The following is a 26,028-nucleotide window of genomic DNA, read 5'->3' as shown; positions in this document are numbered from 1 at the left end:
AAGTCTGAGGAGAAGAAGAAGAAGAAGAAGAAGAAGAAGAAGAAGAAGAAGAAGAAGAAGAAGAAGAAGAAGAAGAAGAAGAACTTGGATTTGATATCTCGCTTTATCACTACCCGAAGGAGTCTCAAAGCGGCTAACGTTCTCCTTTCCCTTCCTCCCCCACAACAAACACTCTGTGAGGTGAGTGGGGCTGAGAGACTTCAAAGAAATGTGACTAGCCCAAATTCACCCAGCAGCTGCATGTGGAGGAGTGGAGACGCGAACCCGGTTCACCAGATTACGAGTCTACCGCTCTTAACCACTACACCACACTGGCTCTCAGCACACCTGCAAATCCGAGACTCCTCCCCTTGCACAGAGCTCGTCCACTTTTCATCTTCCAGAAGAGAAACCACAAAGACACTGAGGCAGAGGCACGATGCTCAGGTGTGAAACAGAATTTAATTTTGAGGGTTGGTCTGTTGGTTGATTTTCTCATGTGTCTCGGGGTGGGGAGGTTCTCCGCTTGCTCAGTTGAGGGTGAAACTTCTGGAGGTCGACGCAGAAGTGATAGGAGAGCAAGGTGGGGAACAGGTGATGGGGAAAGGAGCGCCGTGTGACCGAACAACCAGAAAGAGAGAAAGAGAGAGCGGTCTGAGCAGGATGCTGATCACAACAACACGCCCACAATGCACTGACCCACAACACCCCACAAAGCATGGCATAAGGACCCGGTGTATTGCAGCAGCACAAGTTGCCTTTGTGTCGCCCGAAAACACAAACCAAAAGAAGTTTCAGATCAGTCGCAGGTGTAGGTATGGCACCACGCAGACAAACACACCCACACACACACACTGCCCGAAACAAAACAAAAAAAAAGAATACTTGGAAGGCTGGCAGGGACAGGCTAGAACATACAGAAACCTGCTGTTGACAGTAAGCGCTACGAAGGTTTTTAACACAATCATAATCCAGGAGTAAAACACAGACTCCCAGCGGCAACAAAGGAGGGGGAACATAGGGCTAACTTCAGCCACGCACGTCCTCGCCACACATCCTGGCAAACACGCTCACAGCACTTTACACCGGGGTGCAAAGATGATTCAAGCAGGCCCAGAGAGAAGACACTGCGCGCAACACACACATACAAAGCTGGCTTGGAGCACCACCCTGCGACGGGCAGAGGGAAGCTTCATTCTCGACACGTCTTGCGGGGGGGGGGGCGACTCCAGTGAGAGGCCAGAGGAGGTAGCTGGAATGGGGACAGGAGACAGAGGAGCCGGGGAAATGGAGGGTGTGGTGTAAAGGGGCACTCAGAGTCTGTGCACTGGGAAGTCAGCAGGCAAGCCAGAGTGTGCCGAGGGCAGGGCTTATAGGACGCTCGGGTTACGGAAGTTGTGCCCGGCAAAGTGGGCTTCGTCGCCAAGTTCTTCCTCAATCCTGTGGAAGGCAGAGAGAAAGGCAGGCCATTATATTCACACCACAGACCAGGGGCGTAGCTAGGTAAATTGGTACCTGGGGGCAAAACAAATTGTCACCCCCCCCCCAAGGCATGGGAAGGTCAGGTGGTACCCGGTGCGGAAAATTTCTTGTCAACCCCCGATTGACCCTCCCTCCCCGCAAAAATGGTTTTACATTATTTCATATTTTCTTACAAAGGAATAATAACAAGTAATAATAATAATAAACTTTTATTTATATCCCGCCCTCCCCGTCCAAAGTCGGGCTCAGGGTGGCTAACACCAGATACATAACATTGGCATAAAATCAAACAATAATTAAATTACCTCCTAAAAACATCTCAAAATCAAATTAAAGTCTAATTAGATGGCTTTCCGCAGGGTTAGGGTTGGGAGCAACAGTAAGTGTTCTCTGAACTGAAATTTCAGCCTTCATGACATAGGAAAACAGCCAAGTGAACAGCTATTTTGGTGGAGGAGGGTCAAGATATTAACTGATATGCATGAAATTTCATATATAGCTATATAATCCCTAGTATAGTAAGATAAGACCTTCGGAGCAGGCATTTAAAAAAAAATTCAAAAAAAAAAATCAAAATTGTTTTTCAAAAAAAAATTTTTTTGGCCTATTTGTCACCCCCTCCATTATGGAAACCGGGGCGGCCCGCCCCCCCCCCCTTGCTACGCCCCTGCCACAGGCCCTGCTTCACAGAGCAGACGTATCTAAACCAGAGGCGGTTAGGTTCTGCTGGAATTAAAGCACAGAAGTCAATTACGTTAAAAAACAAACAAACCCCGCTGTACAAGCTACAGGTCGGGAAGGCCCCAGTTAGAATCCGTCTTTTTCCACGAAGTCACTTGTTGGCCTTTGGCAAGCTCCTATTCTCTCAACTTCATCCGAGATGTGGGAATAACACTTGGTTGTCGTAGGGATTACTCAGTGCTTTTCTTCAAGAAAAGGTGCCAGTACTCAACATGAAGTTGTTACGGTCAGGGGCGCCAGCTGGGGGGGCGGGGGGAGGAACCTTGGGCCCTCGAAAGAAATTCCAAGTAGGGGGCCAGGCCCCCTTCCTATCCCCCATGCTGTGTGTGCACACACCGTGCAACATTGGCCACGTCACTCGCGCACGACAAGTCAGCATGTTTGCCGGCATGCATGTGTGACGTGAGCACATCGCGCATTGCTGGCTCCCTGAAAGGCGGGGGCAAGCCGGCCCACCTAGTTACAGTAAGTGCCACACTTTTAACCAGTGCTTTTCTTCTAGAAAAAGCGGTGCTGGGACTGCACACCCTTCAGCACCCCCAGAAGAAGAAAAAAGCACTGGTATTGCTAGAACAATGTATGGGAGTGTTTTGGTAACGTTTCATGGTTTGATGGAACAGAACTACATCTGTGTCTGGCAATGTTAATCTAATCTAGATAAACCCTCATGCCATTTTGATGACAAAGGCATGCGCTGCTTTTTCAAATACTGTGTGTGGAGAACTTTGCTTAGACTCCTCGGAGAATAATGGAAGACTAAGATGCTCAACGTTCTTGTTCAGGACCATGGACAACAAAACCCTTTTATGGACAGCTTTGGGGAGCCCATGCCTTACAGCAGGTATCTTCATCCTTTTCAGACCCAGCACCCACTTTTAACCCAAGCAAGCATTTGGGGACCCCATTCTTAATCTTCTACCAGTGTCTTAGAAACCAATGCTAGGGGCAGTTTAGTGATTTTTTCTGATTTAGATGGAGAAAGGCAAGGCATCCTTATACAGTCGTATACCTCAGAAGTCAACCAGGATCCGTTCCGGAACTCCGTTCAACTTCCAAAAGGTTCTGAAACCAAGACGCGGCTTCCGATTGGCTGCAAGGAGCTCCTGCAGCCAATCAGAAGCCGCGGAAGCTGCACCAGACGTTTGGGTTCCAAAGAACGTTTGCAAACCTGAACACTCATTTTAAAATACATATATTTTAAATGTATTTTAATGTTTGGTGGAAGCCGCCCAGAGTGGCTGGGGAGACCCAGCCAGATGGGCGGGGTACAAATAAATTATTATTATTATTATTATTATTATTATTATTATTATTATTATTATTATTATTCTGGGTTTGCGGCGTTCAGGAGCCAAAATGTTCAACTCGCAAGGCATTCGGCTTCCAAGGTAAGACTGTATAAACTGACAGTGTGTCCCTCAATTTCCTGTGGCATTGCATGATAGAAGCTGAAAGAGATCTTAGACTTGCATGCTGTTCCATCATTGTGTGTGTGATGGTCCACTTACACTCAAGTCTTCCCTAAGCTCTGCAATGGTGATTAGCTCCCCAAAGCTGCCTGCCTGCATTCGCTCATTGCACAGAGGCCGACTCCTGCTGTAATGCGAACTGATAATATGCCAGCATTCCCTCCATTGTTTCTTACCTCATTAACTGATTGTATTTCGCCAGTCGCTCGGACCTGCATGGTGCTCCCGTCTTTATCTGCAAAAGTCAATGTCAATGCAACAATATTTTATGGAGGGTCCACACCAGCATTACAAATGGGAACAGGCGCATCATGAGCAAAGGCATGAGTGCATAGTGGATATTTTAAATTGGCTTTTGCCTGTGCAGTTCGGCAACTCTTTACTTCTGGTAAATGAGCTGCCACAGCCGCTAGAGGACTGTGAAAATTTGTGTTCCAGTCTTTTTAGACTCGTCTAATCATGTACTATCTGAAACCAAAGGGGTACGTTGGTTGCCAGATATGAAATATATTGGGATTACAGTGGCACCTTGGTTCTCGAACTTATTCTGTTCCGGGAGTCTGTTTGACTTCTGAAATGTTCGAAAACCAAGGCACAGCTTCCAATTGGCTGCAGGAGCTTCCTGCACTCAAGCAGAAGCTGTGTCGGATGTTTGGCTTCCGAAAAACGTTCGCAAACCGGGACACTTACTTCCGGGTTTGCAGCGTTGGGAACCGATTTGTTTGACAACTAAGCCGTTCGAGAACCAAGATACCACTGTATTTTCAACTCTCCTGCCCCACTATTCTGCAATGGGACACTTGAGTTACCTCTGGCTGTAGAAAGAGATTATGTCTCTACGCTGACATGGTTGCTCCATCCTTTACCTCTTTCTTCTCCAGAAAACACCCAGTACACGTTTTCTCCCCACCCAGAACTTACCTGGCCAGTACAGAGTCCCACCACCAGGTCCGCAATGAAGGTGTCTTCAGTCTCCCCTGATCGGTGACTCACCATCACCCCCCAGCCATTTTCCTGGGCCAGTTTACAGCTGTGGAGAGAGACAACGAACTCAGTGGATTTGCCTCAGTCCCAAAAGGTCTAACGTTCTTGGAAGGGAACGCGACCGGGCACTTGTGGAACAGAGCGGTTTAGCTGGACTCACGCTTGGATGGCCTCGGTGACTGATCCAATCTGGTTGACTTTCAGCAGGAGGCAATTGCAGGCCTTGTCTTCCACAGCTCGCTCGATGCGTTTGGGGTTGGTCACGGTCAGGTCGTCCCCCACAATCTGAATCCCAACGTTCGCTGTGAACTTGGACCAGGCCTCCCAGTCATCCTGATCAAAAGGATCCTCGATCGACACCACTGCAGAGGGAAGGGGGAAACGAGAGTACAGTGGTACCCTGGTTCTCAAACTTAATCTATTGCGGAAGTCCGTCCAAAACCAAAGATCCAGTTACAGGTAGGTCTGTGTTGGTCTGCCATAGTCAAAACAAAATAAAAAATAAAAAATCCTTCCAGTAGCACCTTAGAGACCAACTAAGTTTGTTCTTGGTATGAGCTTTTGTGTGCATGCACACTTCTTCAGATACACTCAGTGTATCTGAAGAAGTGTGCATGCACACAAAAGCTCATACCAAGAACAAGCTAAATTGGTCTTTAAGGTGCTACTGGAACAAAACCAAAGCATTCCAAAACCAAGGTGCGTTTTCCCATAGAAAGTAATGCAAAGTGGATTAATCCATTCCAGACTTTAAAAAACAACCCCTAAAACATCAATTTAACATGACTTTTACTATCTAACAAGAGCATTGATCCATAAAATGAAAGCAATAAAGGACATACTTGCAGTCATGCAATCAATCAATCAATCAATCAGTAGCTGAACTGGGTTCCACACAGTCACAAAAACAAAACAAAAAGAGCCGCAAAAACAAAAACGCAAAATAAATAGCAAAAGCAGGCAGACCTCAGCGTAACACTCAAAACGGAGCACGTTCCGCTTCTGAAAAAAGTTTGCAAACCGGAACACTTACTTCCGGGTTTGCAGTGTTTGGGTTCCAAGTTGTTTGAGTACCAAGGCGTTTGAGAACCAAGCTACCATTGTATTGCAGCAACCCATTGCTCCTGTTCCCATTCGGCAAAGAGCAAAAACTTCCACAATCTGGTGCCCTGGTACTGAGGCCTTAGGCACGGTGGACTCACCTGGGTAATCCCTTACAAAGCTTTGGTACAGGTCACCCAGCTCATCAGCGGAGATGTAGCGGCTGGGGTCATCGGGGGATTTGAAGTCCAAGTCATATTTTCCGTCTCTGTAGAATTCCGATGCGGCCACATCCATGCCGATCACAATCTTGTCAGTGTAGCCAGCTTTCTCAATGGCTTCCTTAAGGAGTTCCAGAGCTGAGAGGTAGGAAAGGAGATTTCACAAGCATCTGCCATGTTTGAAAACTATCTTTTAAGGCTCTTCAGCTTCCAGACCAATTCGTGCAGAGGCCTGTTTATCAAGCATGTACCCTAATATATTTGCACAGAGGTTAGACAACAATGCCAGCTAGTGGTTGTTACCCTGCACTTTCTTGAGCAGTTTTCCATCACACTTTCCTTATTGGACATTTGGCAATGTGGAAAGCGATAGGATATTTGCCCTAGAAGTTGCGGGATAATCACAAAAGTGTGTGTGAATAAACAGCTAATCTGGAAGTATTTAACAGGATTGAAGTGGTTTGTGTTAAGTGGTTTACCTAAAGTATGCATAAAAATACCAATAAAATCAGATGTTAGAAGCAGGTTTGAAGCAAATGTGCACAGTGAAGCCTTAGGACCAAACGACACATTGCATTAAACATAAATTTAACTGTTATGCTGCACACTGAATGATCTCTGCTGCTGCACTTCTGGCAATACATTTATAGCAGCTCAGCTCGCTCTGAGGAGTTCAGGAAACACATTCTGTACCAGCTGAACTGTCTTCAGGAGTAGTCCCCCGTATACTGTATTGCTATCCTTTAATCTGGATGTCACTATGGCATGGTGAACATAGCAGCCAAGTGCCATGGCAAAGACTCTGCAGACTTCCAGCATATGACAACACACAATCAAGAGACTACTAAACCACATAATATTGAATGCACAGACAAGGGACAAGGAAAGTGGTGGTGTGGCCCTGTCGGTGGGGAACAGAAGTAGCAAATTATGGAGCCATTAACAAGAGAGTGAGGAATCACTTCCTTTGCTATGCCTGTTGTGAAAAACTCCCTTTTCTGATAAGGCAGCTTAGAGCCTTTTCAGCATCTCACCAATCCCTCACAGGTGGGACCCAGGTGGCGCTGTGGATTAAACCACAGAGTCTAGGGCTTGCAGATCAAAAGGTCGGCAGTTCGAATCCCTGCGACGGGTTGAGCTCCCATTGTTCAGTCCCAGCTCCTGCCCACCTAGCAGTTCAAAAGCACGTCAAAGTGCAAGTAGATAAATAGGGACCGCTCCAGCAGGAAGGTAAACGGCATTTCTGTGCGCTGCTCTGGTTCGCCAGAAAGCGGCTTTGTCATGCTGGCCACATGACCCGGAAGCTGTCTGCGGACAAATGCCAGCTCCCTTGGCCTATAGAGTGAGATGAGGGCTGCAACCCCAGAGTCGGACACGACTGGACCTAATGGTCAGAGGTCCCTTTACCTTTATCTTTAATCCTTCACAGAGAGGTGAACATCCTCAGGCCTAGGCCTTGGGCTAGACAGTGCTCCCCCCCAAAAAAAATAAAAATAGGTGCTCACCATGAAATTGTTACAGTTAAATCACTGGGGCAACCCAGTGCCGGTTTGACAACAGCCACATTCACCACTTGCGGAGGTGCTAAAAACTATGGCAAACTGTCTCACTAGCTGGTTTGGGGTCAACTTCTGGTTCTGGAGCAAGTCAAATAAATGCGCCCCCCACCTCCCTTGTTCTTAGATTCAGGCAGGTGTCTAGGGCAGCTCGGAAAGGCCCAGTGTGGCTGGGGCAATGCTGCCAGATGGGTGGGGGTATAATAATAATAATAATAATTATTATTATTATTATTATTATTATTATTATTATTATTATTGGCGTTCCTATTTTCATTGGAGAAATGTTGGAAGCTACACAGTGCCTATGCCAAACCTCTGTTGTCAATAAAATTGTGGCCTGATTTGATCCTCAAGGATAGCCTCTTTCCATAGGAACCTACCCGGACCCTGAGATCATCTTCTGAGGCCCTCCTTGTGTGCCTCCTCCTCGAGAGGCCGGGAGGGTGGCAACACAAGAACGGGCCTTCTCTGCAATGGCTCCCTGTCTGTAGAATGCTCTCCTCAGGGAAGTTTGCCTGGTGCCTTCATTATACACCTTTAGGTGCCAAGCAAAAACGTTCCTTTTTAACCAGGCCTTTGGTTGATCTGATTTACATCCTATGCCCTTTTAAAATGTGTTTTTTTGTGTATGTGTGTGTGTGTGGAGGGGAGTATTGGGTTGCTGTTTTTTATTTTTATTAGGTATTTTGTGATTTTATATCTTGATTTTATTCTGCGAACTGCCCTGAGACCCCCTGGGTATAGGGTGGCATATAAATCCAATTAATAATAATCATAATCATAATCCCATTCAAGCTGTGTTGTGTCATTCAATACTACTCAGTGGGAGAGGTGCAGGGAGTGCAGAGCCTGGAATTCTACACTCTGTTCTTGTTCTCACCTTCACTGTTCTCCAGGATGTTAGGGGCAAAGCCTCCTTCGTCGCCCACATTGGTGGCGTCTTTGCCATACTTGTCCTTGATCACACCCTTGAGATTGTGATAGACCTCGGCACCAATGCGCATGGCATCCCGGAAGCTCTCAGCCCCAACAGGCAAGATCATGAACTCCTGCATGGCCAGCTTGTTCCCAGCGTGGGAGCCCCCATTGATCACGTTGAAGGCCTGGGAGAGTTTGGGAAGAAGAAAGATGTGGAAACTCACTTAGAGGACTCCTACACTGTCAATTTACGTGGGCCTTAACTGTCATGGCTTCCCACAAAATGCCCTGGAAGCCGAGGTTCCATGAGGGTCCTGAGAAGGTCTTGTTAGCAACCCAAAGATTTTACATGGAACCAATCCCAAGGCTGCATTCCGATGTGAGGTTTATTGCATTCACTTTACTGGCTATTCTGCTAGCGCTTCCAACCTGATTTCCAACATTCCTTTTACACCTGTTGTGTTATAGGACTTTGGCTTTTTGAGGGATATTGCATCATGTCGTGTTATTTCAAAAGGCGGAAAAGAACCATATGCCGGGATAATGCCCCAAGTTTCATCCTGTAAATGGCAGTGACATTCCAAGCAAAACTTGCACAGTTTCCAAGTTATTGGGGTTGCAGATTGATTCCCGCCCCCCGCCCCCCGGAAACAACTGAAATGGAAATGAGTACTAAACTTCTGCTAGCTTCTACCCGATTTCCAGAAGTAGATAGAGAAAATGAAAAATTTCTTGTTTTTTTTCATACTCTGAGCTACTTAATGGGTTAATGATTATCTAACTGATTGTTGTTCTCTGTTAGCTAACATGTGAATGTTGTAACCTTAGATCATGTGAGAGGTATTGGGTTGCAAATCTCCCTTTTTGAAAGGGAGTTGCCTTTAGAATTTCTCTCCCAAATGCCATGGAGTGAGGATGTAAATGAAGCTCTCCTGAAGGGAGAGTACACAGCCAATGGAGGCTGGAATGCAGGCTGTGGAAAGAGAAAACAAAATAAAAATTTCTTTCCAGTAGCACCTTAGAGACCAACTAAGTTTGTTCTTGGTATGAGAGAGAAAGAGACCTTTGCTTATAGGTCTGTTCGGATTATTTCATATTTTGCAAGATGCTGAGCCCATACAAGACATTGTATGGATATTTTGGTTGTATCTTTGATGCTTATGTTTTGTTCTGAAGAGTTCTGCCAATAAAAGTTTAAATTCTTATTTTTATGGGACTGGACAATGATTCATTTCCAAAAGGGGTTAGTTCTTATGCTTCCAGTCACTTCAAACTGCACAAAAATAATATCTACAACAATGCAGAGCTGAAGCAAGGTTACACTTGCAGCGTGGCGATAAAGGGTATGCAGAGAACTGAGGTAGGTGTGACCTCTCTTCTCCTAGTAAGGGATTTCCATTTCCTTGCATATATGGTTACTCTACAGCCTCCGACATCCCCTTGGGTTCTCCTTGTGAAATCGGGAGTGATTAAATGCTTACCGGTACTGGCAGAATGAGATCTGAATTTCCGGCCAGGTCAGCAATGTGTCGGTACAGGGGAATGTCCTTCTCCGCAGCCGCCGCTTTGCACACAGCCAGGGAGACACCCAGAATGGCATTGGCTCCAAACTTGGCTGCGAACATCGTAAAAATTAGGTAAGCACCATCAATGGCCCATTGCTCAGGACAATTCAACAAAGCAATATAGGTTCCCTGTCCCCAAAGATCGTACAATCAACTTTCCAGCCCCGTAGCACCTGCTACTAGTCTAGCCCTGGATTCCTTGTGTTATAGATTTGGGGGTGTTGGTGGCTAAACACTATAAAATAGTAGGATTTCGATTAATTGAGATATGGATGAAAGTACAAGCTGCAGAATTGTTGCAGACAAAGAATCCCTGGGCTGGCTTATGCAATTGGCAAATCTGTTAACATGACAATAGGGGCTGGGTGGGCCATCCGAGAGGAATCCTATGGCTTGGGGAGACAGATGGTGCCAAGGTGATGGGGGGCGTGTTTGCAGTGACAGGAAAAGAGTTTTTGAGCAAGGGGGGCTGGGAAGAAGAAGGAAGACTGGGATCCATCTTGGGCAGGCTGGCTGGGAATGATGCCTTGGACTCCACTGGCTGCACTGCTGTGGGGGAGAACTCTCTCTCTAAATGACCATACTGTAAGATCTGGATCCCCTCCATGCAGACTAACATTGTAAATAGGTGAATAAACCACATTTCTTAAAACTACAAACAGTCTCTGCCATGTCTCAATTCTCTAAAGGAACACAGGTGAGTGCCTGGAACCCCATGGGATCTTGCAGAGAGTGGGGGTGACACACGACCTTTTTTTAACACTTCCATACCTCAGCTAGTGCCTTTTAATCTTGCTCCTGGCTGCTCTCCCAACTTGCCCCTCTGGCCCCCTCCCACAAGACTTTTTGTTATGAATAGAGAGGCATTACATTTATTCTCTGTCCCGTCCATCTCCAGCATGAGGCTGTCAATCTTCTCTTGCTCCACGACTGAAAGGCCCTGCAGAAAGAAAACATCTCTCAAATTGGAAGTCTGAATAAAAGGCTGTCTAGAGGTCTTCTAGACACTTAGGGCAGGTCCACACCATACATTTAAAGCACATCTAACAAACATTTGAAGCACATGACTTCCTCCCAAAGCATACTGGGAATTGTAGTTTGTTAAGACTGCTGGGAATCGCCTGCTCTGTGAGGGAGAAACTACAGCCCCCAGGATTCTTTGGGGGAAGATATGTGCTTTAAATGTATGGTGAAGATGTGATCCTACCTAGCGCTACAAATCATTGCTCTTCGGCTGCAAGCTATAGACAGAATTGCAGCTGATCATCTACAGGTACCCTTCAATTCTGTCCATTTCTCACTGGTGAACTCTTCTCCTGTCATTTAGAAGTGAGGGTGTCTCATCACCATTTTGGCACCCAGTTTTATTTATGCTTGCGTTGTTGGTTGGGTTTTTAAAAATAATTCATGAAGTAGCACATTTACAAAAATTAAAAAGGGGTCTTGAAGCACAGGGCAAGATGACTGCGGCTAATCTGACTTCTGAGTAATTGTGGTAACCAACAGGGCTGTAAGTCCCACATACCCTCCGGCATTTCTCTGATGAAAATAGGAACATCCGCTTTTCTTTAGGACGTCCCTATTTTCTCCAGAGAAATGTTGGAGGGTATGGAGTTATGTGACCCCCCGAGCCAAGGAGAACCTTTAGAAGACATCTGAAGTTAGTCCTGTAAAGGGAAGTTTTTAAATGCTTTATTATGTTCTCATATATTTTGGAAGCCTCAGTGGCTGGGGCAGCCTAATCAAATGGGCAGGGTATAAATAATGAAATAATTAATTATTATTAATTATTATTATTATTATTATTATTATTATTATTATTATTATTATTATTATTATTACTATTATTACTTCTGACTTTCCCTTAGGATGTCCCTATTTTCAATGGAGGGTATGGCATTATGTGACCCCCAAGCCAAAGAGATAAGTAACTATACAACTTTTAGAAGACATCTGACGGCAGCCCTGTCTAGGGAAGCTTTTTAATGTTTAATGTTTTATTGTGTTTTTATATATGTTGGAAACTGCCCAGTGGCTGGGGCAACCCACTAAGACATGTGGTGTATAAATAAAAATGATAACAACAACAACAAAACAACAACAACAACTGTTATTATTACTACTACTACTACTGCTACTACTACATGTTACTGCTACTGCTACTACTGTTATGGAATAGGCAGTCCCTACTTTCACTGTAGAAACGTTGGAGGGTATACTAGTCATATTCGCAACCTGCCTAGAAAACTTGATTTTCCCCTGCTTGTTTGTAGTGCTTTTCTATTCTCACAACTGGGGGCGGGGGTTGGAGGGGAGAGTGTCAACAATGGAGGGTTGTAGTCCTACAGGATTGCAGCTGGAATCTACATAAATTTGCTCAGGTGTAAGCAGTAGAAGGCTGGAGGATGGCAACCGTACAGGATTACAGCCAGAACCTACACTGCTGTTTTCGATGTAATCTACTAATTAAATAGATAATTGAAGTGTGTGGTTTGAGGGAACCTAATTCCAGGAAGCAAGCAATTAATTAAAGCGGCGAGCCAGTAAATCAGGGGAACGGACTTGCGGTGCCGGGCACAAAACGGCTCTGAAACTGGAAACACACAGCAGGCAACACGGCAGGGGTGAGGAACCTGGGTCTCCCCATCCTTCTCAGATTTTATTGGACTCAATTTCCCATCAGCCTTAGGAAGTCATAACTCCTCCCATTGCACCAAAGACTTTGTACTGCTATTGGGCTTTTCTCTTCCTTAATGGATTTTTCACAGTGAGAAAAAAAATGGTGAAAGGGTGGCCAAAGGCAGGAGGGTTGCAACATTGTCTGGACTGCCCATAAAATGCATGAAGGAGGCATGGCGCCAGCAGATTAAAAGCCCTCTCTAGAATGTATCTACAATGTTCTTGATCAGCGTTACCCAAACTTAGGTCTCCAGCTGTTTTTGGACTACAATTCCCATCATCCCTGACCACTAGTTTTGCTAGCTAGGGATGATGAGAGCTGTAGTCCAAAAACAGCTGGAGACCCAAGTTTGGCCTCTTCTGGTTATTGCGTCAATGCTGTATCAGGACTCAGCTATACAGCTACAAATAAAACATTTTAAGTGTGTTTTAAGTGCAATATACAATGACACTAAATGACAATGGTGAGCCTTATGGAAATTTCAACTTATTTTAAAAAAATGTTTTTTAAAAAAAAGCATTTTCATAACGGTTTTTATATGTGTGTAGATTCCATCTTGTGCCTCCTTCAGGTTTCTGGAAAGCTGTTGTCCGTACACAGGATTGGTGCTGTCACTGCTCTCTACAAAGGCCTCCGGAGGAAAAGATATTCCTCCATCATTGACAATGCACACACAGACACACACACACTCCCTCACTCACATGCATGCACACAGAGAGATAGTATGTTGAGCATCCAGAAAACAAAGCAGGTTGAAATGAAGGGACAGATAGAGATTGAGAGAGGGAGGGAGGGAGAGAGAGAGGGAGAGAATGAAAGACTCGCAAGTTGAACCGCTGAGAAAAAGAAGAGCGAACAGGGATCCTTACACAGCTCACGAGAGCAGGGGCAATGGTGCTGTTGATGTGATCCACCGCCTGCAGGACCCCTACAGAAGGAAAAAGACACAGAGAGTGTCAGAGGCAGAAGGAAACAGAGGCAGAGAAAGGAAGGCACACAACAAGGCCACACACTCTTCACTGTGCAATTTCACTGGCTGACACCTGCTGTTTCGGCCAGCCCAAAAGCAGAAAAACACACACAGAGAGAAAGAGAGGGAGGACTCTGGAATTGTCGCTTGCCAGTTCTACGGGCAGAAGCTTGGAATACCCCTACCTTTCCCAAGGAATCTGGATTTATCGTTGTCACGCAGCTCTAGAGCTTCGTAGATGCCGGTGGAAGCGCCACTGGGAACAGCTGCCCGAAACATCCCTAGGGAGGAGTGAAAATCAAGGTGGAAAACTTTAAGGGGAGCAGCCATCAACGTCACCTAAGCCCACAACTCTTCTCTGATGAAACATCTGCCTTGTCATTTTAAGGAAGTCACCTTAAAACTCTTTTCTTTAAAAACAATGAAAAACATGCAGCTGGTGTTTTCTAACCAAACGCTCCATAAGAAGTCCACTTACTTCCCCTTTCGACTGTTTATGACCAATGAATCCAAAGACTAATTTAATTTAATTAACACTGTTAGGTTAAATCGCTTTAAGTCTATCAAAGTACCTGTTTTCAATTTTTTGCTTAAAACCATGAGTTAAGATTACCCTTCAGAATGCACATATAGGTAGGGCTGCCTGACATCCGGGATTTCCCAGACATATCTGGGATTCTTCTGTCGAAAACAGTTGTCTGGGAGGAATTTTCAGAAACCGGCAAAAATGTCTGGGGAAACCCAGGCTTATGGCAACCCACGTCGGAAGTGTTCAAAAACCTCTCTCTCTTTTTTTGGAATTTTGCTCGACAACTTTTGTGTCCAGATTTTCACTTTTTGAAATATGGCAACCCTAATTTAGACCCACTAAAAACTTATTATTATTATTATTAAAGGTTTCTGGCTTTGGCCTGGCCTAAACTTCTCTGCATAACTATTGAAATCCTTGTCGGCTGTGTATGTGTGATGAGATCTGTTGCCAACTGTGAGGCTGCTCCAGCAGTGGTCTCTATCCACCTTGTGTGCAGTGCAGGTAAGTCGAAAATCAGAGCGGGATGATGCAGCATCCTATCAGAATCTGTGTACACGCAATACTTTTGAAGCACTTTCGCAGCACATCCTTTCCCGCAAAGGGTTCTGGTCACTGTAGTTTATCCCTCATAGTTACAGTTCCCAGCAACCCATAGCAAACCCATAATAATGAGAGGGAAAGGATGTGCTTTGAATGTGCTTTAAAGGAATGGCGCATAACACAGCTTTAGAGTGCCTCTTGATCAGGCATAGGCAAACTCGGCCCTCCAGATATTTTGGTACTACAACTCCCATCATCCTTGACCCACTGGTCCTGTTAGCTAGGGATGATGGGAGTTGTAGTCCCAAAACATCTGGAGGGCAGAGTTTGCCTATGCCTGCTCTTGATGCTATAAAGCAGGATACAATATCCACAGAGTCCTATAATTGGAAGGGACCATGAGGGCCCTCTGCAATGCAGGAATATTTTCCCCAACAAACCCTGAGATTAAAAGTCTCATGCTGCACCAACTGAGCTATATTCTAAATTAAAACAGAGATTTTGTACCTGGAGTAATGCAATTCTCCTCCCTGAGAGCACACGCATTGCTATTGTGTCTAGTGATTGCAATAGTGTCGAAGGCATCTAATGGACGCCATGACTAGGACCATGAAACACAGGCCCTCCAAATGCCCCTGTTTTCCAGGGACAGTTCCAGATTTACAGAAGCCTTCCCAGTTTCTGATTTGATCCCAGAATCAGATCCTGCTTTCCCATAGGATGTCCCTATTTTCAGTGGAGGGTATGGAGTTATGCGACCCCCCAAGCCAAGAAGATAAGTAACTATACAACCTTTATAAGACATCGGAAGGCAGCCCTGCATAGGGAAGCTTTTTAATGTTTCATGTTTTATTATGGTTTTTTATATGTTGGAAGCCATCCAAAGTGGCTGGGTAATAATAATAATAATAATAATAATAATAATAATAATAATAATAATAATAATAATGGAATAGGACGTCCCTGTTTTCATCAGAGAAATGTTGGAGGGTGTGGTACCCACCATTTAATTATTTTCATAGTTCGCTGCTGTGGCGTTTGCCCAGCTGCAAACAGCTATTTCACTGCAGCAAGGCTATCCCCCTTGCAGGAAACTAGACCCAGCATTAATTATATGAGCACCAAGAGTGTGTTAGTTTTTCGTTACGTAAATTGAAAATTTGGGGAAGGCAAAGGGGCTGTGCAGGTGGGGTGGCAACATTTAACCATTTCTCTCCGAGGCTGCTGTTTGCATTACAGTGGAAGCCTACACTGGCACCAACGGACGCTTCCCTGAAATGCAAACAGCAGCTTCAGGGCAGCAATTTCTGCTAGACCTCATACACAGGCAGGGAAACAGCTTGGCTTCTACCTCACCCCCCTGGGTCAAGGGTGGCGGAGTAAATAGCAAAAGCTGTCCACAGACCAATGTGGAAATTGCCTGCCCCCTTGATTCTGCCTTCCCAGGCACAGATTTTACTCCTGAGAATCTGAGCGGACACCTGGTGTGCCTCACCGTTTGCAGTTAAGTATGTATTTATGCCAATTAAAGCGTTTTTATTTTATTGTCTCTCAGACACCTAACACAGCAAGTGCTGCAGCAATGGAAACAGGTCTGGTAGCTGTTCTTCATGGGCTAAATACTCAGTACCTCTACCCTGAGGCCTGTGGAAAGGTGTGTGTGAGAGACGGGAGAACGAAACCCATGCACTGCTCTTTGCTTTTTAAAAAGCCAGCGCAGCGGGAGTCTGAATATGTCTCATTTCTCTGCCTTTCCCAACCATCTCCTGCTCCAAAAGTGGGAATGCATCACAGAGCACGGCTAAAATTAGATGCTTTTGCTCTGTGGTGACTTTGCCAGGGAGAGGGAGAGGCACAGCTCCAGCCTCAGGCCACCTCCGCTTGGCGCCTCCTGCCCTTTCCGGCTCACTGCCTTGGGACTGAGCTAATCCGTTAGCAGCACGATGCCCTGGACTGCGGCTGAGATGCCAGCTGCCTCCTGCAGTTTGCTGCCCCTCCAGCCAATACATACCTTTAGCTGTGTACAAATCCACCTCCACGGTTGGATTCCCACGAGAGTCCAGGATCTCCCGAGCGTGAATCTTCTCAATAGACATGGCGGAGCTGGTCTTTCCTGGAGGAGAACAAAGAGAGAGGAAAATGGGACCTGGATTTTGGTTCCAATGCCCTTGCTGCTCCATGATCTCTTACACCACCTTCAGTTGCATCAAAGGGCCACTTGGCCTCAGTATGGAATGAACGGCATGATAAGCTTCAAGAGGGTTTGGAGAAAGAACAGCATGTTTAATAATGATAATGATAAATTTATTTTCAAATGTTACACTACATATCAAATATTCTTTATACATTTAATATTGTTATCAATTTCCTCCCCCCCTTTCTGCAGTTACCTAAGTTATCTCTTCTTTTTTCTGCCTCTCCAGCATGAAGAAGAAGAAGGAGGAGGAGGAGGAGGAGGAGGAGGAGGAGGAGTTTGGATTTGATATCCCGCTTTATCACTACCCGAAGGAGTCTCAAAGCGGCTAACATTCTCCTTTTCCCTTCCTCCCCCACAACAAACACTTTGTGAGGTGAGTGGGGCTGAGAGACTTCAAAGAAGTGTGACTAGCCCAAGGTCACCCAGCAGCTGCATGTGGAGGAGTGGAGACACGAACCCGGTTCACCAGATTACGTGTCTACTGCTCTTAACCACTACACCACACTGGCTCCCAATTATGGCCTAATTATAATTAATCTCTTATACTCCGAAGTTTAATTTCACCATCTGCTTGTGTTTAAGTCAGTCCTTACAATAGTTCTTTAAATATTCAATAAATGATCCCCACTCTTGTTTAAGAATTCTCTCTTCTTGATTTCTTAATCTTCCAATATGGTTCGCCATTTCTGCATACTCCAGTAACTTTTGTTGCCAGTCCTTTGTTTGGGGCTAATTTCCACTTTTGGGCGAACACCATTTGAGCTGCCATGGTTGCATACATAAATAACTTTTTCTGATCTTTAGGTATTTCAGATTCAATTATTCCTAAAAGAAAGGCTTCTGGTTTCTTAACAAAGGTCACTTTAAACATTTAATTATTTGTACCCAGCCCATCAGACTGGGTTGCTCCAGCCACTCTGGGCAGCTTCCAACATATATAAAAATATTTTAAAAATTAAACATTAAAAAGCTTCCCTATACAGGGCTGCCTTCAGATGTCTTCTAAAGGTTATATAGTTTTGGGACACAGATGGCGCTATGGTCTAAACCACTGGACCTCTTGGGCTTGCCAATCGGAAGGTTGGTGGTTTGAATTGCCCGATGGGGTGAGCTCCCGTTGCTCTGTCCCAGCTCCTGCCAACCTAGCAGTTCAAAAGCATCCCAGTGCAAGTAGGTAAATAGGTACCACTGCGGCAGGAAGGTAAACGGCATTTCCGTGCGCTCTGATTTCCGTCACAGTGTCTTGTTGCTCCAGAAGTGGTTTAGTCATGTTGGCCACTTGACCCAGAAAGCTGTCTGTGGACAAACGCCGGCTCCCTTGGCCTGAAAGTGAGATGAGCACCACAACTCCATAGTCGTCTTTGACTGGACTTAACCGTCCAGGGGTCCTTTACCTTTTTACCATATAGTTTAGGGTTACTCATCTCCTTGACATCTGATGGAAGGGCGTTCCACAGGGAGGGCGCCACTGCCAAGAAGTCCCTCTGCCTGGTTCCCTGTAGCTTCACTTCTCGCTGTGAGGAAACTGGTTTGCTTCCTCTTCTCCATGCTTTTCGTTGTCCCACCACCAATCCCCTGGCTGTGAGCCTTCTTCCCCTGAGGGTTCCCTCCGGGGTTCCCCAGCTGGTTCCTCTCACCACTCCTCTGCATCCAACCTGTCCATGACAAATAGGAACTCAGCTCACAGCTTGTTTCTTCCAGACGAACCATGAGAGGTAAACCAAGAACAAACCTGGGATACACTTGGTGGTTTATCTGAAGTCTGAGCTCAAATGTAACACTAAACCAAACCATGGCTTGGCTCCAGGCAGTGTGGCAACAGGAACTGTGGAGGAGTGAAGCGATTATGATTTTTCCTCTGAGTATTCACACACTCATGTATCATCATCATCATCATCAATATCACTATCATTGTTATTATTTATTTGATTTATATGCCACCCTTCATCGTAAGATCTCAGCGCAGTTCACAGAATAAAACACAGGATAAAAACAATTAAAATGAAGGCAAAGCAATAATCTCCCCTTCCCACATCTAAAGGGCTGTAGAATATTAATCTGCCAAAGGTCTGGTTTAGCATTTCGTGTGAACTCAGCCATTCTGAATGCAGATATTTGCATACAACTCTGCTTCACGTAGCTCTGTCCTGAACGAAAGGATCCTGGAGGTAGGTGGTGCAATTCTGCACAGTGTCTTTGGTGAGACGTGTTGGTCTTGCAGCCGACATACAAATGAGTCAGCCGAGTCAAGCAGATTACAGTCACTGTCTTTACCACCTCTTCTAGAAAATGATAAACCAGCACCCTCTGTTCTGGAAGACCTGCCTCTAATTCGTGATATTTGTGAATTGTGCATTCTGCACTTCCTTAGTACCTTCAGTTCATATGTTCCAGTCTGAGTCTCTGGCCCTAAAGTGAGATGCTGAGGCTGAGTCCCTGCGAACCAGGGCACAAATGAAGGCCTAGCTCCCTCTGACAGAGCGCAGCGCACAGGACTCCTGCTTTAAGGTGTGGTACAGCGCAGGTGGCGCTGTGGTCTTAACCACAGAGCCTAGGGCTTACTGATCAGAAGGTTGGCGGTTCGAATCCCCACAATGGGGTGAGCTCCCATTGCTGGGTCCCAGCTCCTGCCAACCTAGCAGTTCAAAAGCACGTCAAAGTGCAAGTAGATAAATAGGTATCACACTGGCGGGAAGGTAAATGGTGGCTTAGTCATGCTGGCCACATGACCTGGAAGCTGTATGCCGGCTCCCTCGGCCAGTGAAGCGAGATGAGTGCCGCAACCCCAGAGTCATCTGCGACTGGACCTAACGGTCAGGGGTCCCTTTACTCTTTACAGATTCTGCAGCACAGATGCTTTCTCTCCGACAGAAAAGGAGCATGCCCTTTGCAAAGAAAATCCTTCTTAGGGGGGAAAGGAACTCACTGTGCATTTGCCAAGGGAAGGCCAAGGAGTCCAAATGGGCTTGTGAATGAAAAGGGACAATGCAAGAGACACACAACTTGCCCCATGCTCTCAGTGTCCCAATTTTACAGGGACAGTCCCAGAATTACAGAAGCCATCCTGGTTTCTGATTTGATCTGGGAATGTCCTGGTTTTCCTTTCCCCTCCCCTCCACATCTCAGAGAACAATTAGAAGTGGTGGGTGGGTGCAAAAACAGAGTCCTGTTTATACTGAAAATAAAATCCCTGTACCAAATGAAGGAAATGGTGAAGCTGGCATATGAAGCCCTTCCTATAATTTTGAAGGAAAAGGTTACCAATCCGCCTCAATTTATTTAATTGCAGTGCTTCAGCAGCACTCCAAATGCATGGAGTGTTTATTCCTTAATTGTAAATGGAGCCTTACATGTTCTACTCAGAAGTAAGTCCCACTGTATTCAATGGAACCGACTCCCAGGTAACTGGTTAAAGATGGTGCAACCTTAAACTGCAATCCTAAGCATTTTTACTCAGAAGTAAGTCTCACTGAGTTCAATAGGATTTACTCTTTGGTACGTTCCTGATCATTCTCACACTTTCTCTCATCGTTATCATTATTCCCTGACAAGGACTCAAGGCGGCATACCACCAACATTTTATTTCATTCCATTTATCTGTCAAAGATGTACATGATCCCTTCCCTCGCTCATTATTATTTTTTTACAACAATCCTGTGAGGTAAGTTCAGAGGAGAGGTTGCAATTGGCTCAAGGTGACAGATGTAGATGTGTACATGACGTCTATGTGTGTGGAAATATCAAATGCGGGAGAAGCTTCCTGATGTAGAATAGGATGTCCCTATTTTCGTCTGAAAATGTTGGGAGGGTGTGCAAGCCCTGGCCTATGCTGCAGGGTTCAGCCCCACAGCGGTTTAAGTCAGAAACCTGAGCTATGAGCTCTGCTCTAGATCCAAGTGCCTTTCATGGAGGCAACATGCTCCCACAAAAGCAGGCCACGTGGACCAACTCAACATTCTCCTTCCTCATCTCCGCTGTCCAGTTTCCTCTGACCAGAAGCTTACAGTGGAATTACATTCCTCCACAATGAAATATCATTGCCAGAGAGCTGACATAGGTTCTGCAAACATTTATACCTTTGAAGTACATTTGAAGCACATTCTTTGTCTCAAAGAATTCTGGGCCTTGTAGTTTACCTCTCACAGAGCTCCAGTTCCCAACTACCCAGAACAAACTACAGGGCCCAGAATTCTTTGAGGGCTGTGCGTGCCTTGAATGTGCTTTCAATGTATAGCATGCACACAAAATAGTTGCAAAGTGTTTGAGCTGCGAGGCTGGAAATCTTCAGCTCAGATCTCACCTCAGGTACAAACTGATGCGCAAGTCTCTTATCCCCCTCTGGCTGTAACATGGGGGGGGGAATAATCCTGACCTTCCCTTTTGGGTTATTGTCAGATTACTGAGGTAACATATGTCATCTTTTGCCAACCTGGCACGCTCCAGATGTTTTTGAGGTGAGTCGACATAAAAACACCGGATGAGTTTTGAGGAGAGCCAAAAGCGCTTAGGCGAGACTAGAGAAGTTCCCACACATCCTCTCCTGATTGTTGCCTGTTCACATTTGCCTTCATGCTGATTTCCCCGGGGGATCTGCGTTGGTGTCTGAAGTGTATTCTCTCCACGAACAACAGCATAGGATTCAGTGCCTCCCATGCTAGGAGAGGCAAGCTGAGTAATCTGACCTTGAGCCTATGAAATCACTGATACCCAACAGATCTGTGCTATTCCGGAAGGCTTGGGAAGAAGACCGCAGGTTCCATCTGCCCGAGATGGAAGGTAAATGAAATTCAAGAAGCTGGTCTTGGGCCTGAAAGCAGCAAGATCATAGAGGAAGCAAAGCAGAGCTGGTGAATTTTCCTTTGCTCTGCACTAATAGGGGTGATACAAGGCATCAGAAAAAGACCTAACTTGCAGTTGTGCTTTCAAGACAGCACACCCTTCAACAATGACTGATGTAGTGCACACCCATTTATTACCTTTATACCCTGCTTCGCAGCAAAGTTTGGTTTCCAAAGCGGCTCACAATAAAAATAATGAATGCCCACAGCACAATCCCTTATTACAACCACTCTTTGAAATTAGGGTGGCCGTGTCCCAGTACATAGGACGACCCTCTAGTTGAAGGCATCCTCTGTTTGAAGGGTTGCCTGGTCCAAGCCCAGTTTAAAAATAAAGAACTTATTCCCACATTGCAGCGGTTTGGACTAGATGACCCTTGGGGGTTTCTTCCATCTCCATGATTCTATGATAACCATAAGAAGGAAGAACAGGGGGTCTGAAGTTGCCCACCAGTAGTTAGTACCTGAACGGACACAGGACACTTCATCAGTTTCCTCCACAGGGTTGAGGTGCATTTTATTTTTATTTAAATTATAGTATATTATTTCTAAATTTTCCTTTATACACATTAGCATATGCACATGTTTGTCCTTGGTAATGCATTCCCTCCTTTTTGTGATTTGCAAGTGGTCGTCCTATCTGAAATCGACTGCATGTACAATAGGCTGTGTGTGTACATATTTGCCGGAGCAAGTTGCAAGAGATCCTCTTTGGTTGCAAAGGTGTGATACGGATGTCGTCCCCGATTGTGCCTCTGTTGTGAGGAATCCAGCATTCAGACGGCAATGGAAGTTGCTGGTGAAAGACTAGCACCTCCATCACCACTAAGAATTCATCTGAAGTGCTTGTGCATCTGTCATGGGAATGACTGAAGAGCATGTATGTATTCTATGCTAAAATAATTATGAAGCCAGGTAATCCAAATTCAATGCAAAGAAAACAACAACTGGATTCTGTGACTTGCATAAATTCTGCAGATGGAGCAAACTGCAGAATTTCTTATTTGGCAAAAGTACACTATTCTGCAATGTTTATTATTTGGTACATATTGTTCTGGTTTTGCTAATCACTAGAAAGGGCGAGGAGCTAAGGCACTGAAGCCTTGGCCCCTGACAAATAGACATCTTATTTCTCAACGATCTTGGCTCCTGAAATTCACCAAAGCTTTTCCCGCTATACTTCCAAACAGCCCTCCATAAGGGCTAGAAAGCTGCTATCTTAAAAATGGAGGAAGCTGAATTCTGTGCCCACTCCCATATCCTGCAATTTTCTGCATTCATGGAATAAGTAGGATGCATAATATCACGGATGACAAAAGACACACTCTGTCCCGTCCTGGCTTGTGTAATTTTAACAGGATGGGACATTGGATAGTGTTATTAAGCTACATCCAATGTGTGGACTTCTCCACTATACAGCATAATTCCCCAATGGGTTGGCCACTTAAGGCTGCAATTTTAGACACACTTACCTAGGCTTTTGGCCCCGTTTATTATTAAAGAAAAAGAAAAAAAGATGATGCACATCCCGCAAGCACAAATTAAAACAAAGAAAGATTGGGTCATGTGAAGGCATTTTCCTGCGGGAGGTTTATTTGTAACTGTTTACTTACCACTTTTACATCTCACTCTGCCTGCCAGGGAACTCCGGCAGCAAATATTTGCCACATGTACAGTGCAACACTATACAGAGAAGGCCAATTCATTTCAATGTGACTTACTCTCAGGTACGTCCTCCCATGTACTGAGGTTCTTACCACCTCCATGTCATCCGTTGCGATTGGTGTGCTTAGGTACAGGATTGGTGCTTGAGCAACGGCACAGGCAAACTCAGGGAGGTGCCCTTTTTGCTGACCAAAATTATTGTGTTCGGGCTCTTTCTCAAAGGATCTCATCGAGTGCTGTGTAATTCTGAAGCAGACCCCCTTCCAGACTTGCTTAGCATCAGCCATATCACTGTGACAGGTGTCTTCAGACCATTTTCACATCTGTCATCTTCTCTAGGCTACTGGCCCCAAGGGAAGAGACAAAGTCCTCAGGAGAGCAAGTGGTTTGCCCACTGGTTTTGGCAAATTTTAATATCTGAGTTGTGTCTACTTGTTAGCTTGCAGAGGTGCCACTGTGCATGGCTAATGCACAAATGCCATGGGAACATGTGATGGAGGAGGTGCAGAGGAATCCTGCCACCCTTAGCCCCCCCCCCCGCACACACACACCAAGCAAGGACTCCTTTCTAGGATCAGTTATCAGTTGACTTGTTTCCTTACTCACTTCCCGCCTTATTCGTTGTTGCTAAGCTCTTTTTGCCAGAAACAGCTACAACCTGGAAAGAAGAATCTTTAGAAGAATGGCAACAGCACGTTGACCTGATATTGTGCCAGGAGGAGATTTATGGACACCCCTCCACCTGCATTGTGTGTGACGCAAAGGGCAGACTATGAACAGGGGGGGGGGGCAGGAAGGAGAAGGCCGCAAACACCACAGTAGGTGGCGGGAGAGAGAAGAGATGGATCCTGATACAGCGCAGGAAAGAGAAGAAGAGAAAAGGTGCAATGCATAGCACTGCTAAGGGTTTAGTCTCCTCTGCACTGCTAAAACCTGCAAAAAAATGCAGATAACCACGCCAGGAAAAGCCTCTGGTGCCTGGGAATTTCAGCCAACAAGGCAGGGATTCTCCGGCACCTACGCAGGTCTGTATTCCCCTCCCACCATATTCTGCAGCACCTTCTGGGTCGGTATTTCCCGCCGTCAGCTGCTCCAACAGCTGCTCTGCACTCCGAAACGGCTTGCCCAGTCTGTGCAGATGCCACAGGCACTCTCAGTGGGGTGCAAGGACCCAGGATCATGGAAACGTCCTTGCCCCAGTTTCAAGAGGAACTTCTCCCCCCCCCCCCTGCATGTGTTTGTGTGCACAGATGTACTGAGGACTTTCCCGGGCATCAATATTTCTGCAGCAGAGCCCAAACTGTCAGCAATCCAGCCCAAATAAATTCCCGGCGGCTCATCTGTGCTTTTGCTGGCTTTGCCTTTTGATTCATTCCGGTTCGGACAGAGCTTAGACAAAGCCATTGGCTGTGTGCCTGATCTGTTCTCCCCCCACCCCCCAGTCCTTTTCCAAGGGTCTTGGGTTCAGAATAGGAAGGACTTTTGCAGGCTGCCCCCCCCCACACTATTGAACCATTCCTACTCATCCTTCCGTGTCTCTCTCTCTCTCTCTTTCCTGCCCCCCCTCCTTTCACAACTATTTTCCAAGCTAGAAGTGGGGGGGGGGAGCAGAGAGCCAAAAGCACTGTCCTCTAAGGAGGTCAGGGCCAGATAAGCAGGGATAAGGGTTGGGGCGGGAGAGGCAGAACTGGGAACCCAGAGGAAGCCATTGGTACCAAGAATATACAAGCTGCTGTGAGATGGTGCAGTGAGGGCTTCGCTTCCCTGGTTCCCATCGCTTCCCCTTCCGTATTAACTGGAGCCCAGGAATCCACCTTATGATGACTTTTGGCTCCTTGGGCAGCGCTGCTTGGCATAGCTGCAACCTTGCCACACAATTATTGGGTGATGGTGATGGAGTGCGGAGGGGGGGGGAGAGAGAAAGAAGCACAGCTTTATCCCTGGGGTGGCAAAGTCCTGTGCTTGCCAGACTCCCTTGCCATCCCAGCAAAGGCAGACTTAATAATAGCACCCTCCTTATCAGATGCCTCCAGCACAACAACCCACCAAGAGGGGCACTGGCAGGAGTCGGGGCAAGAAAAATCTCAAAAGCCCATGAGCGAAGGCTGGAGGATGGGGAGAAGCAGAATCAATTCTTGGGATGGTGGTGGGATAGTCAGCAGACCCCTCCAACATTTTTCTGATGGAAATAGGGACGTCCTAAGGAAAGGCAGGGTCAAATACAGGCTTCTGTAAATCCAGAACTGTCCCTGGAAAATAGGGACCCTTGGAGGGTCTGAGATAGTATTTTGAGATGTGGAGGGATAGGGGTTTCGCCTTGCGGGAGGAGGAGGAGGAGAGGGGAAGCCACTTACCTTCCTAAGGCAGAAGCAGGAAGGCTGGCCAAGGCAGCAGCACACTAAGCAGAGATGGATGGCGAGAGGAAAGATACAGGATGCGAAGGGGAGCAGCTCTGTCCTCTGAGGCAGTGGCAGGAAGAGCAAAAGCAGCAACAGTGGGATGGAGCCGCCCCTGATAGGGCCTGGGCGGGAGCATGTGACCCAGAGCTGGGATGAGTCAGGATTTCAAGGGAGCTTTGCAAACAGCACGTAGAGGATGGAGAGAGAGGGGGAAGGAGGGAGGGAGGGGCGGCAGTGCTGCAGGGATG

General features: G+C 46.1%; 1 protein-coding gene across 2 annotated transcripts; it reads right to left on the bottom strand.

Annotated features, from left to right (window-relative positions):
- Positions 1-422: 422 nt before the first annotated feature.
- ENO2 (enolase 2) lies at positions 423-25,965 on the bottom strand. Of its 2 annotated transcripts, XM_033173104.1 has the most exons (12): positions 25,736-25,965; positions 16,693-16,794; positions 13,795-13,890; positions 13,509-13,567; positions 10,830-10,899; positions 9,876-10,009; positions 8,357-8,579; positions 5,858-6,055; positions 4,816-5,017; positions 4,593-4,701; positions 3,848-3,906; positions 423-1,419 (listed from the first exon to the last, which is right to left on the bottom strand). In XM_033173104.1, the coding sequence occupies exons 2-12, from the start codon at positions 16,775-16,777 to the stop codon at positions 1,350-1,352; spliced, it is 1,305 nt and encodes a 434-aa protein (XP_033028995.1). In that variant the 5' UTR covers positions 16,778-16,794; positions 25,736-25,965; the 3' UTR covers positions 423-1,349. The 2 variants fall into 2 exon arrangements, with proteins under 2 accessions (XP_033028995.1, XP_033028996.1); XM_033173105.1 differs by lacking the exons at positions 13,509-13,567; positions 16,693-16,794; positions 25,736-25,965.
- Positions 25,966-26,028: the final 63 nt, after the last annotated feature.

The sequence above is a fragment of the Lacerta agilis genome, chromosome 16 (assembly GCF_009819535.1).
Source record: "Lacerta agilis isolate rLacAgi1 chromosome 16, rLacAgi1.pri, whole genome shotgun sequence".
NCBI lineage: Eukaryota > Metazoa > Chordata > Lepidosauria > Squamata > Lacertidae > Lacerta > Lacerta agilis.
This window is presented reverse-complemented; position numbering and strand designations above follow the sequence as displayed.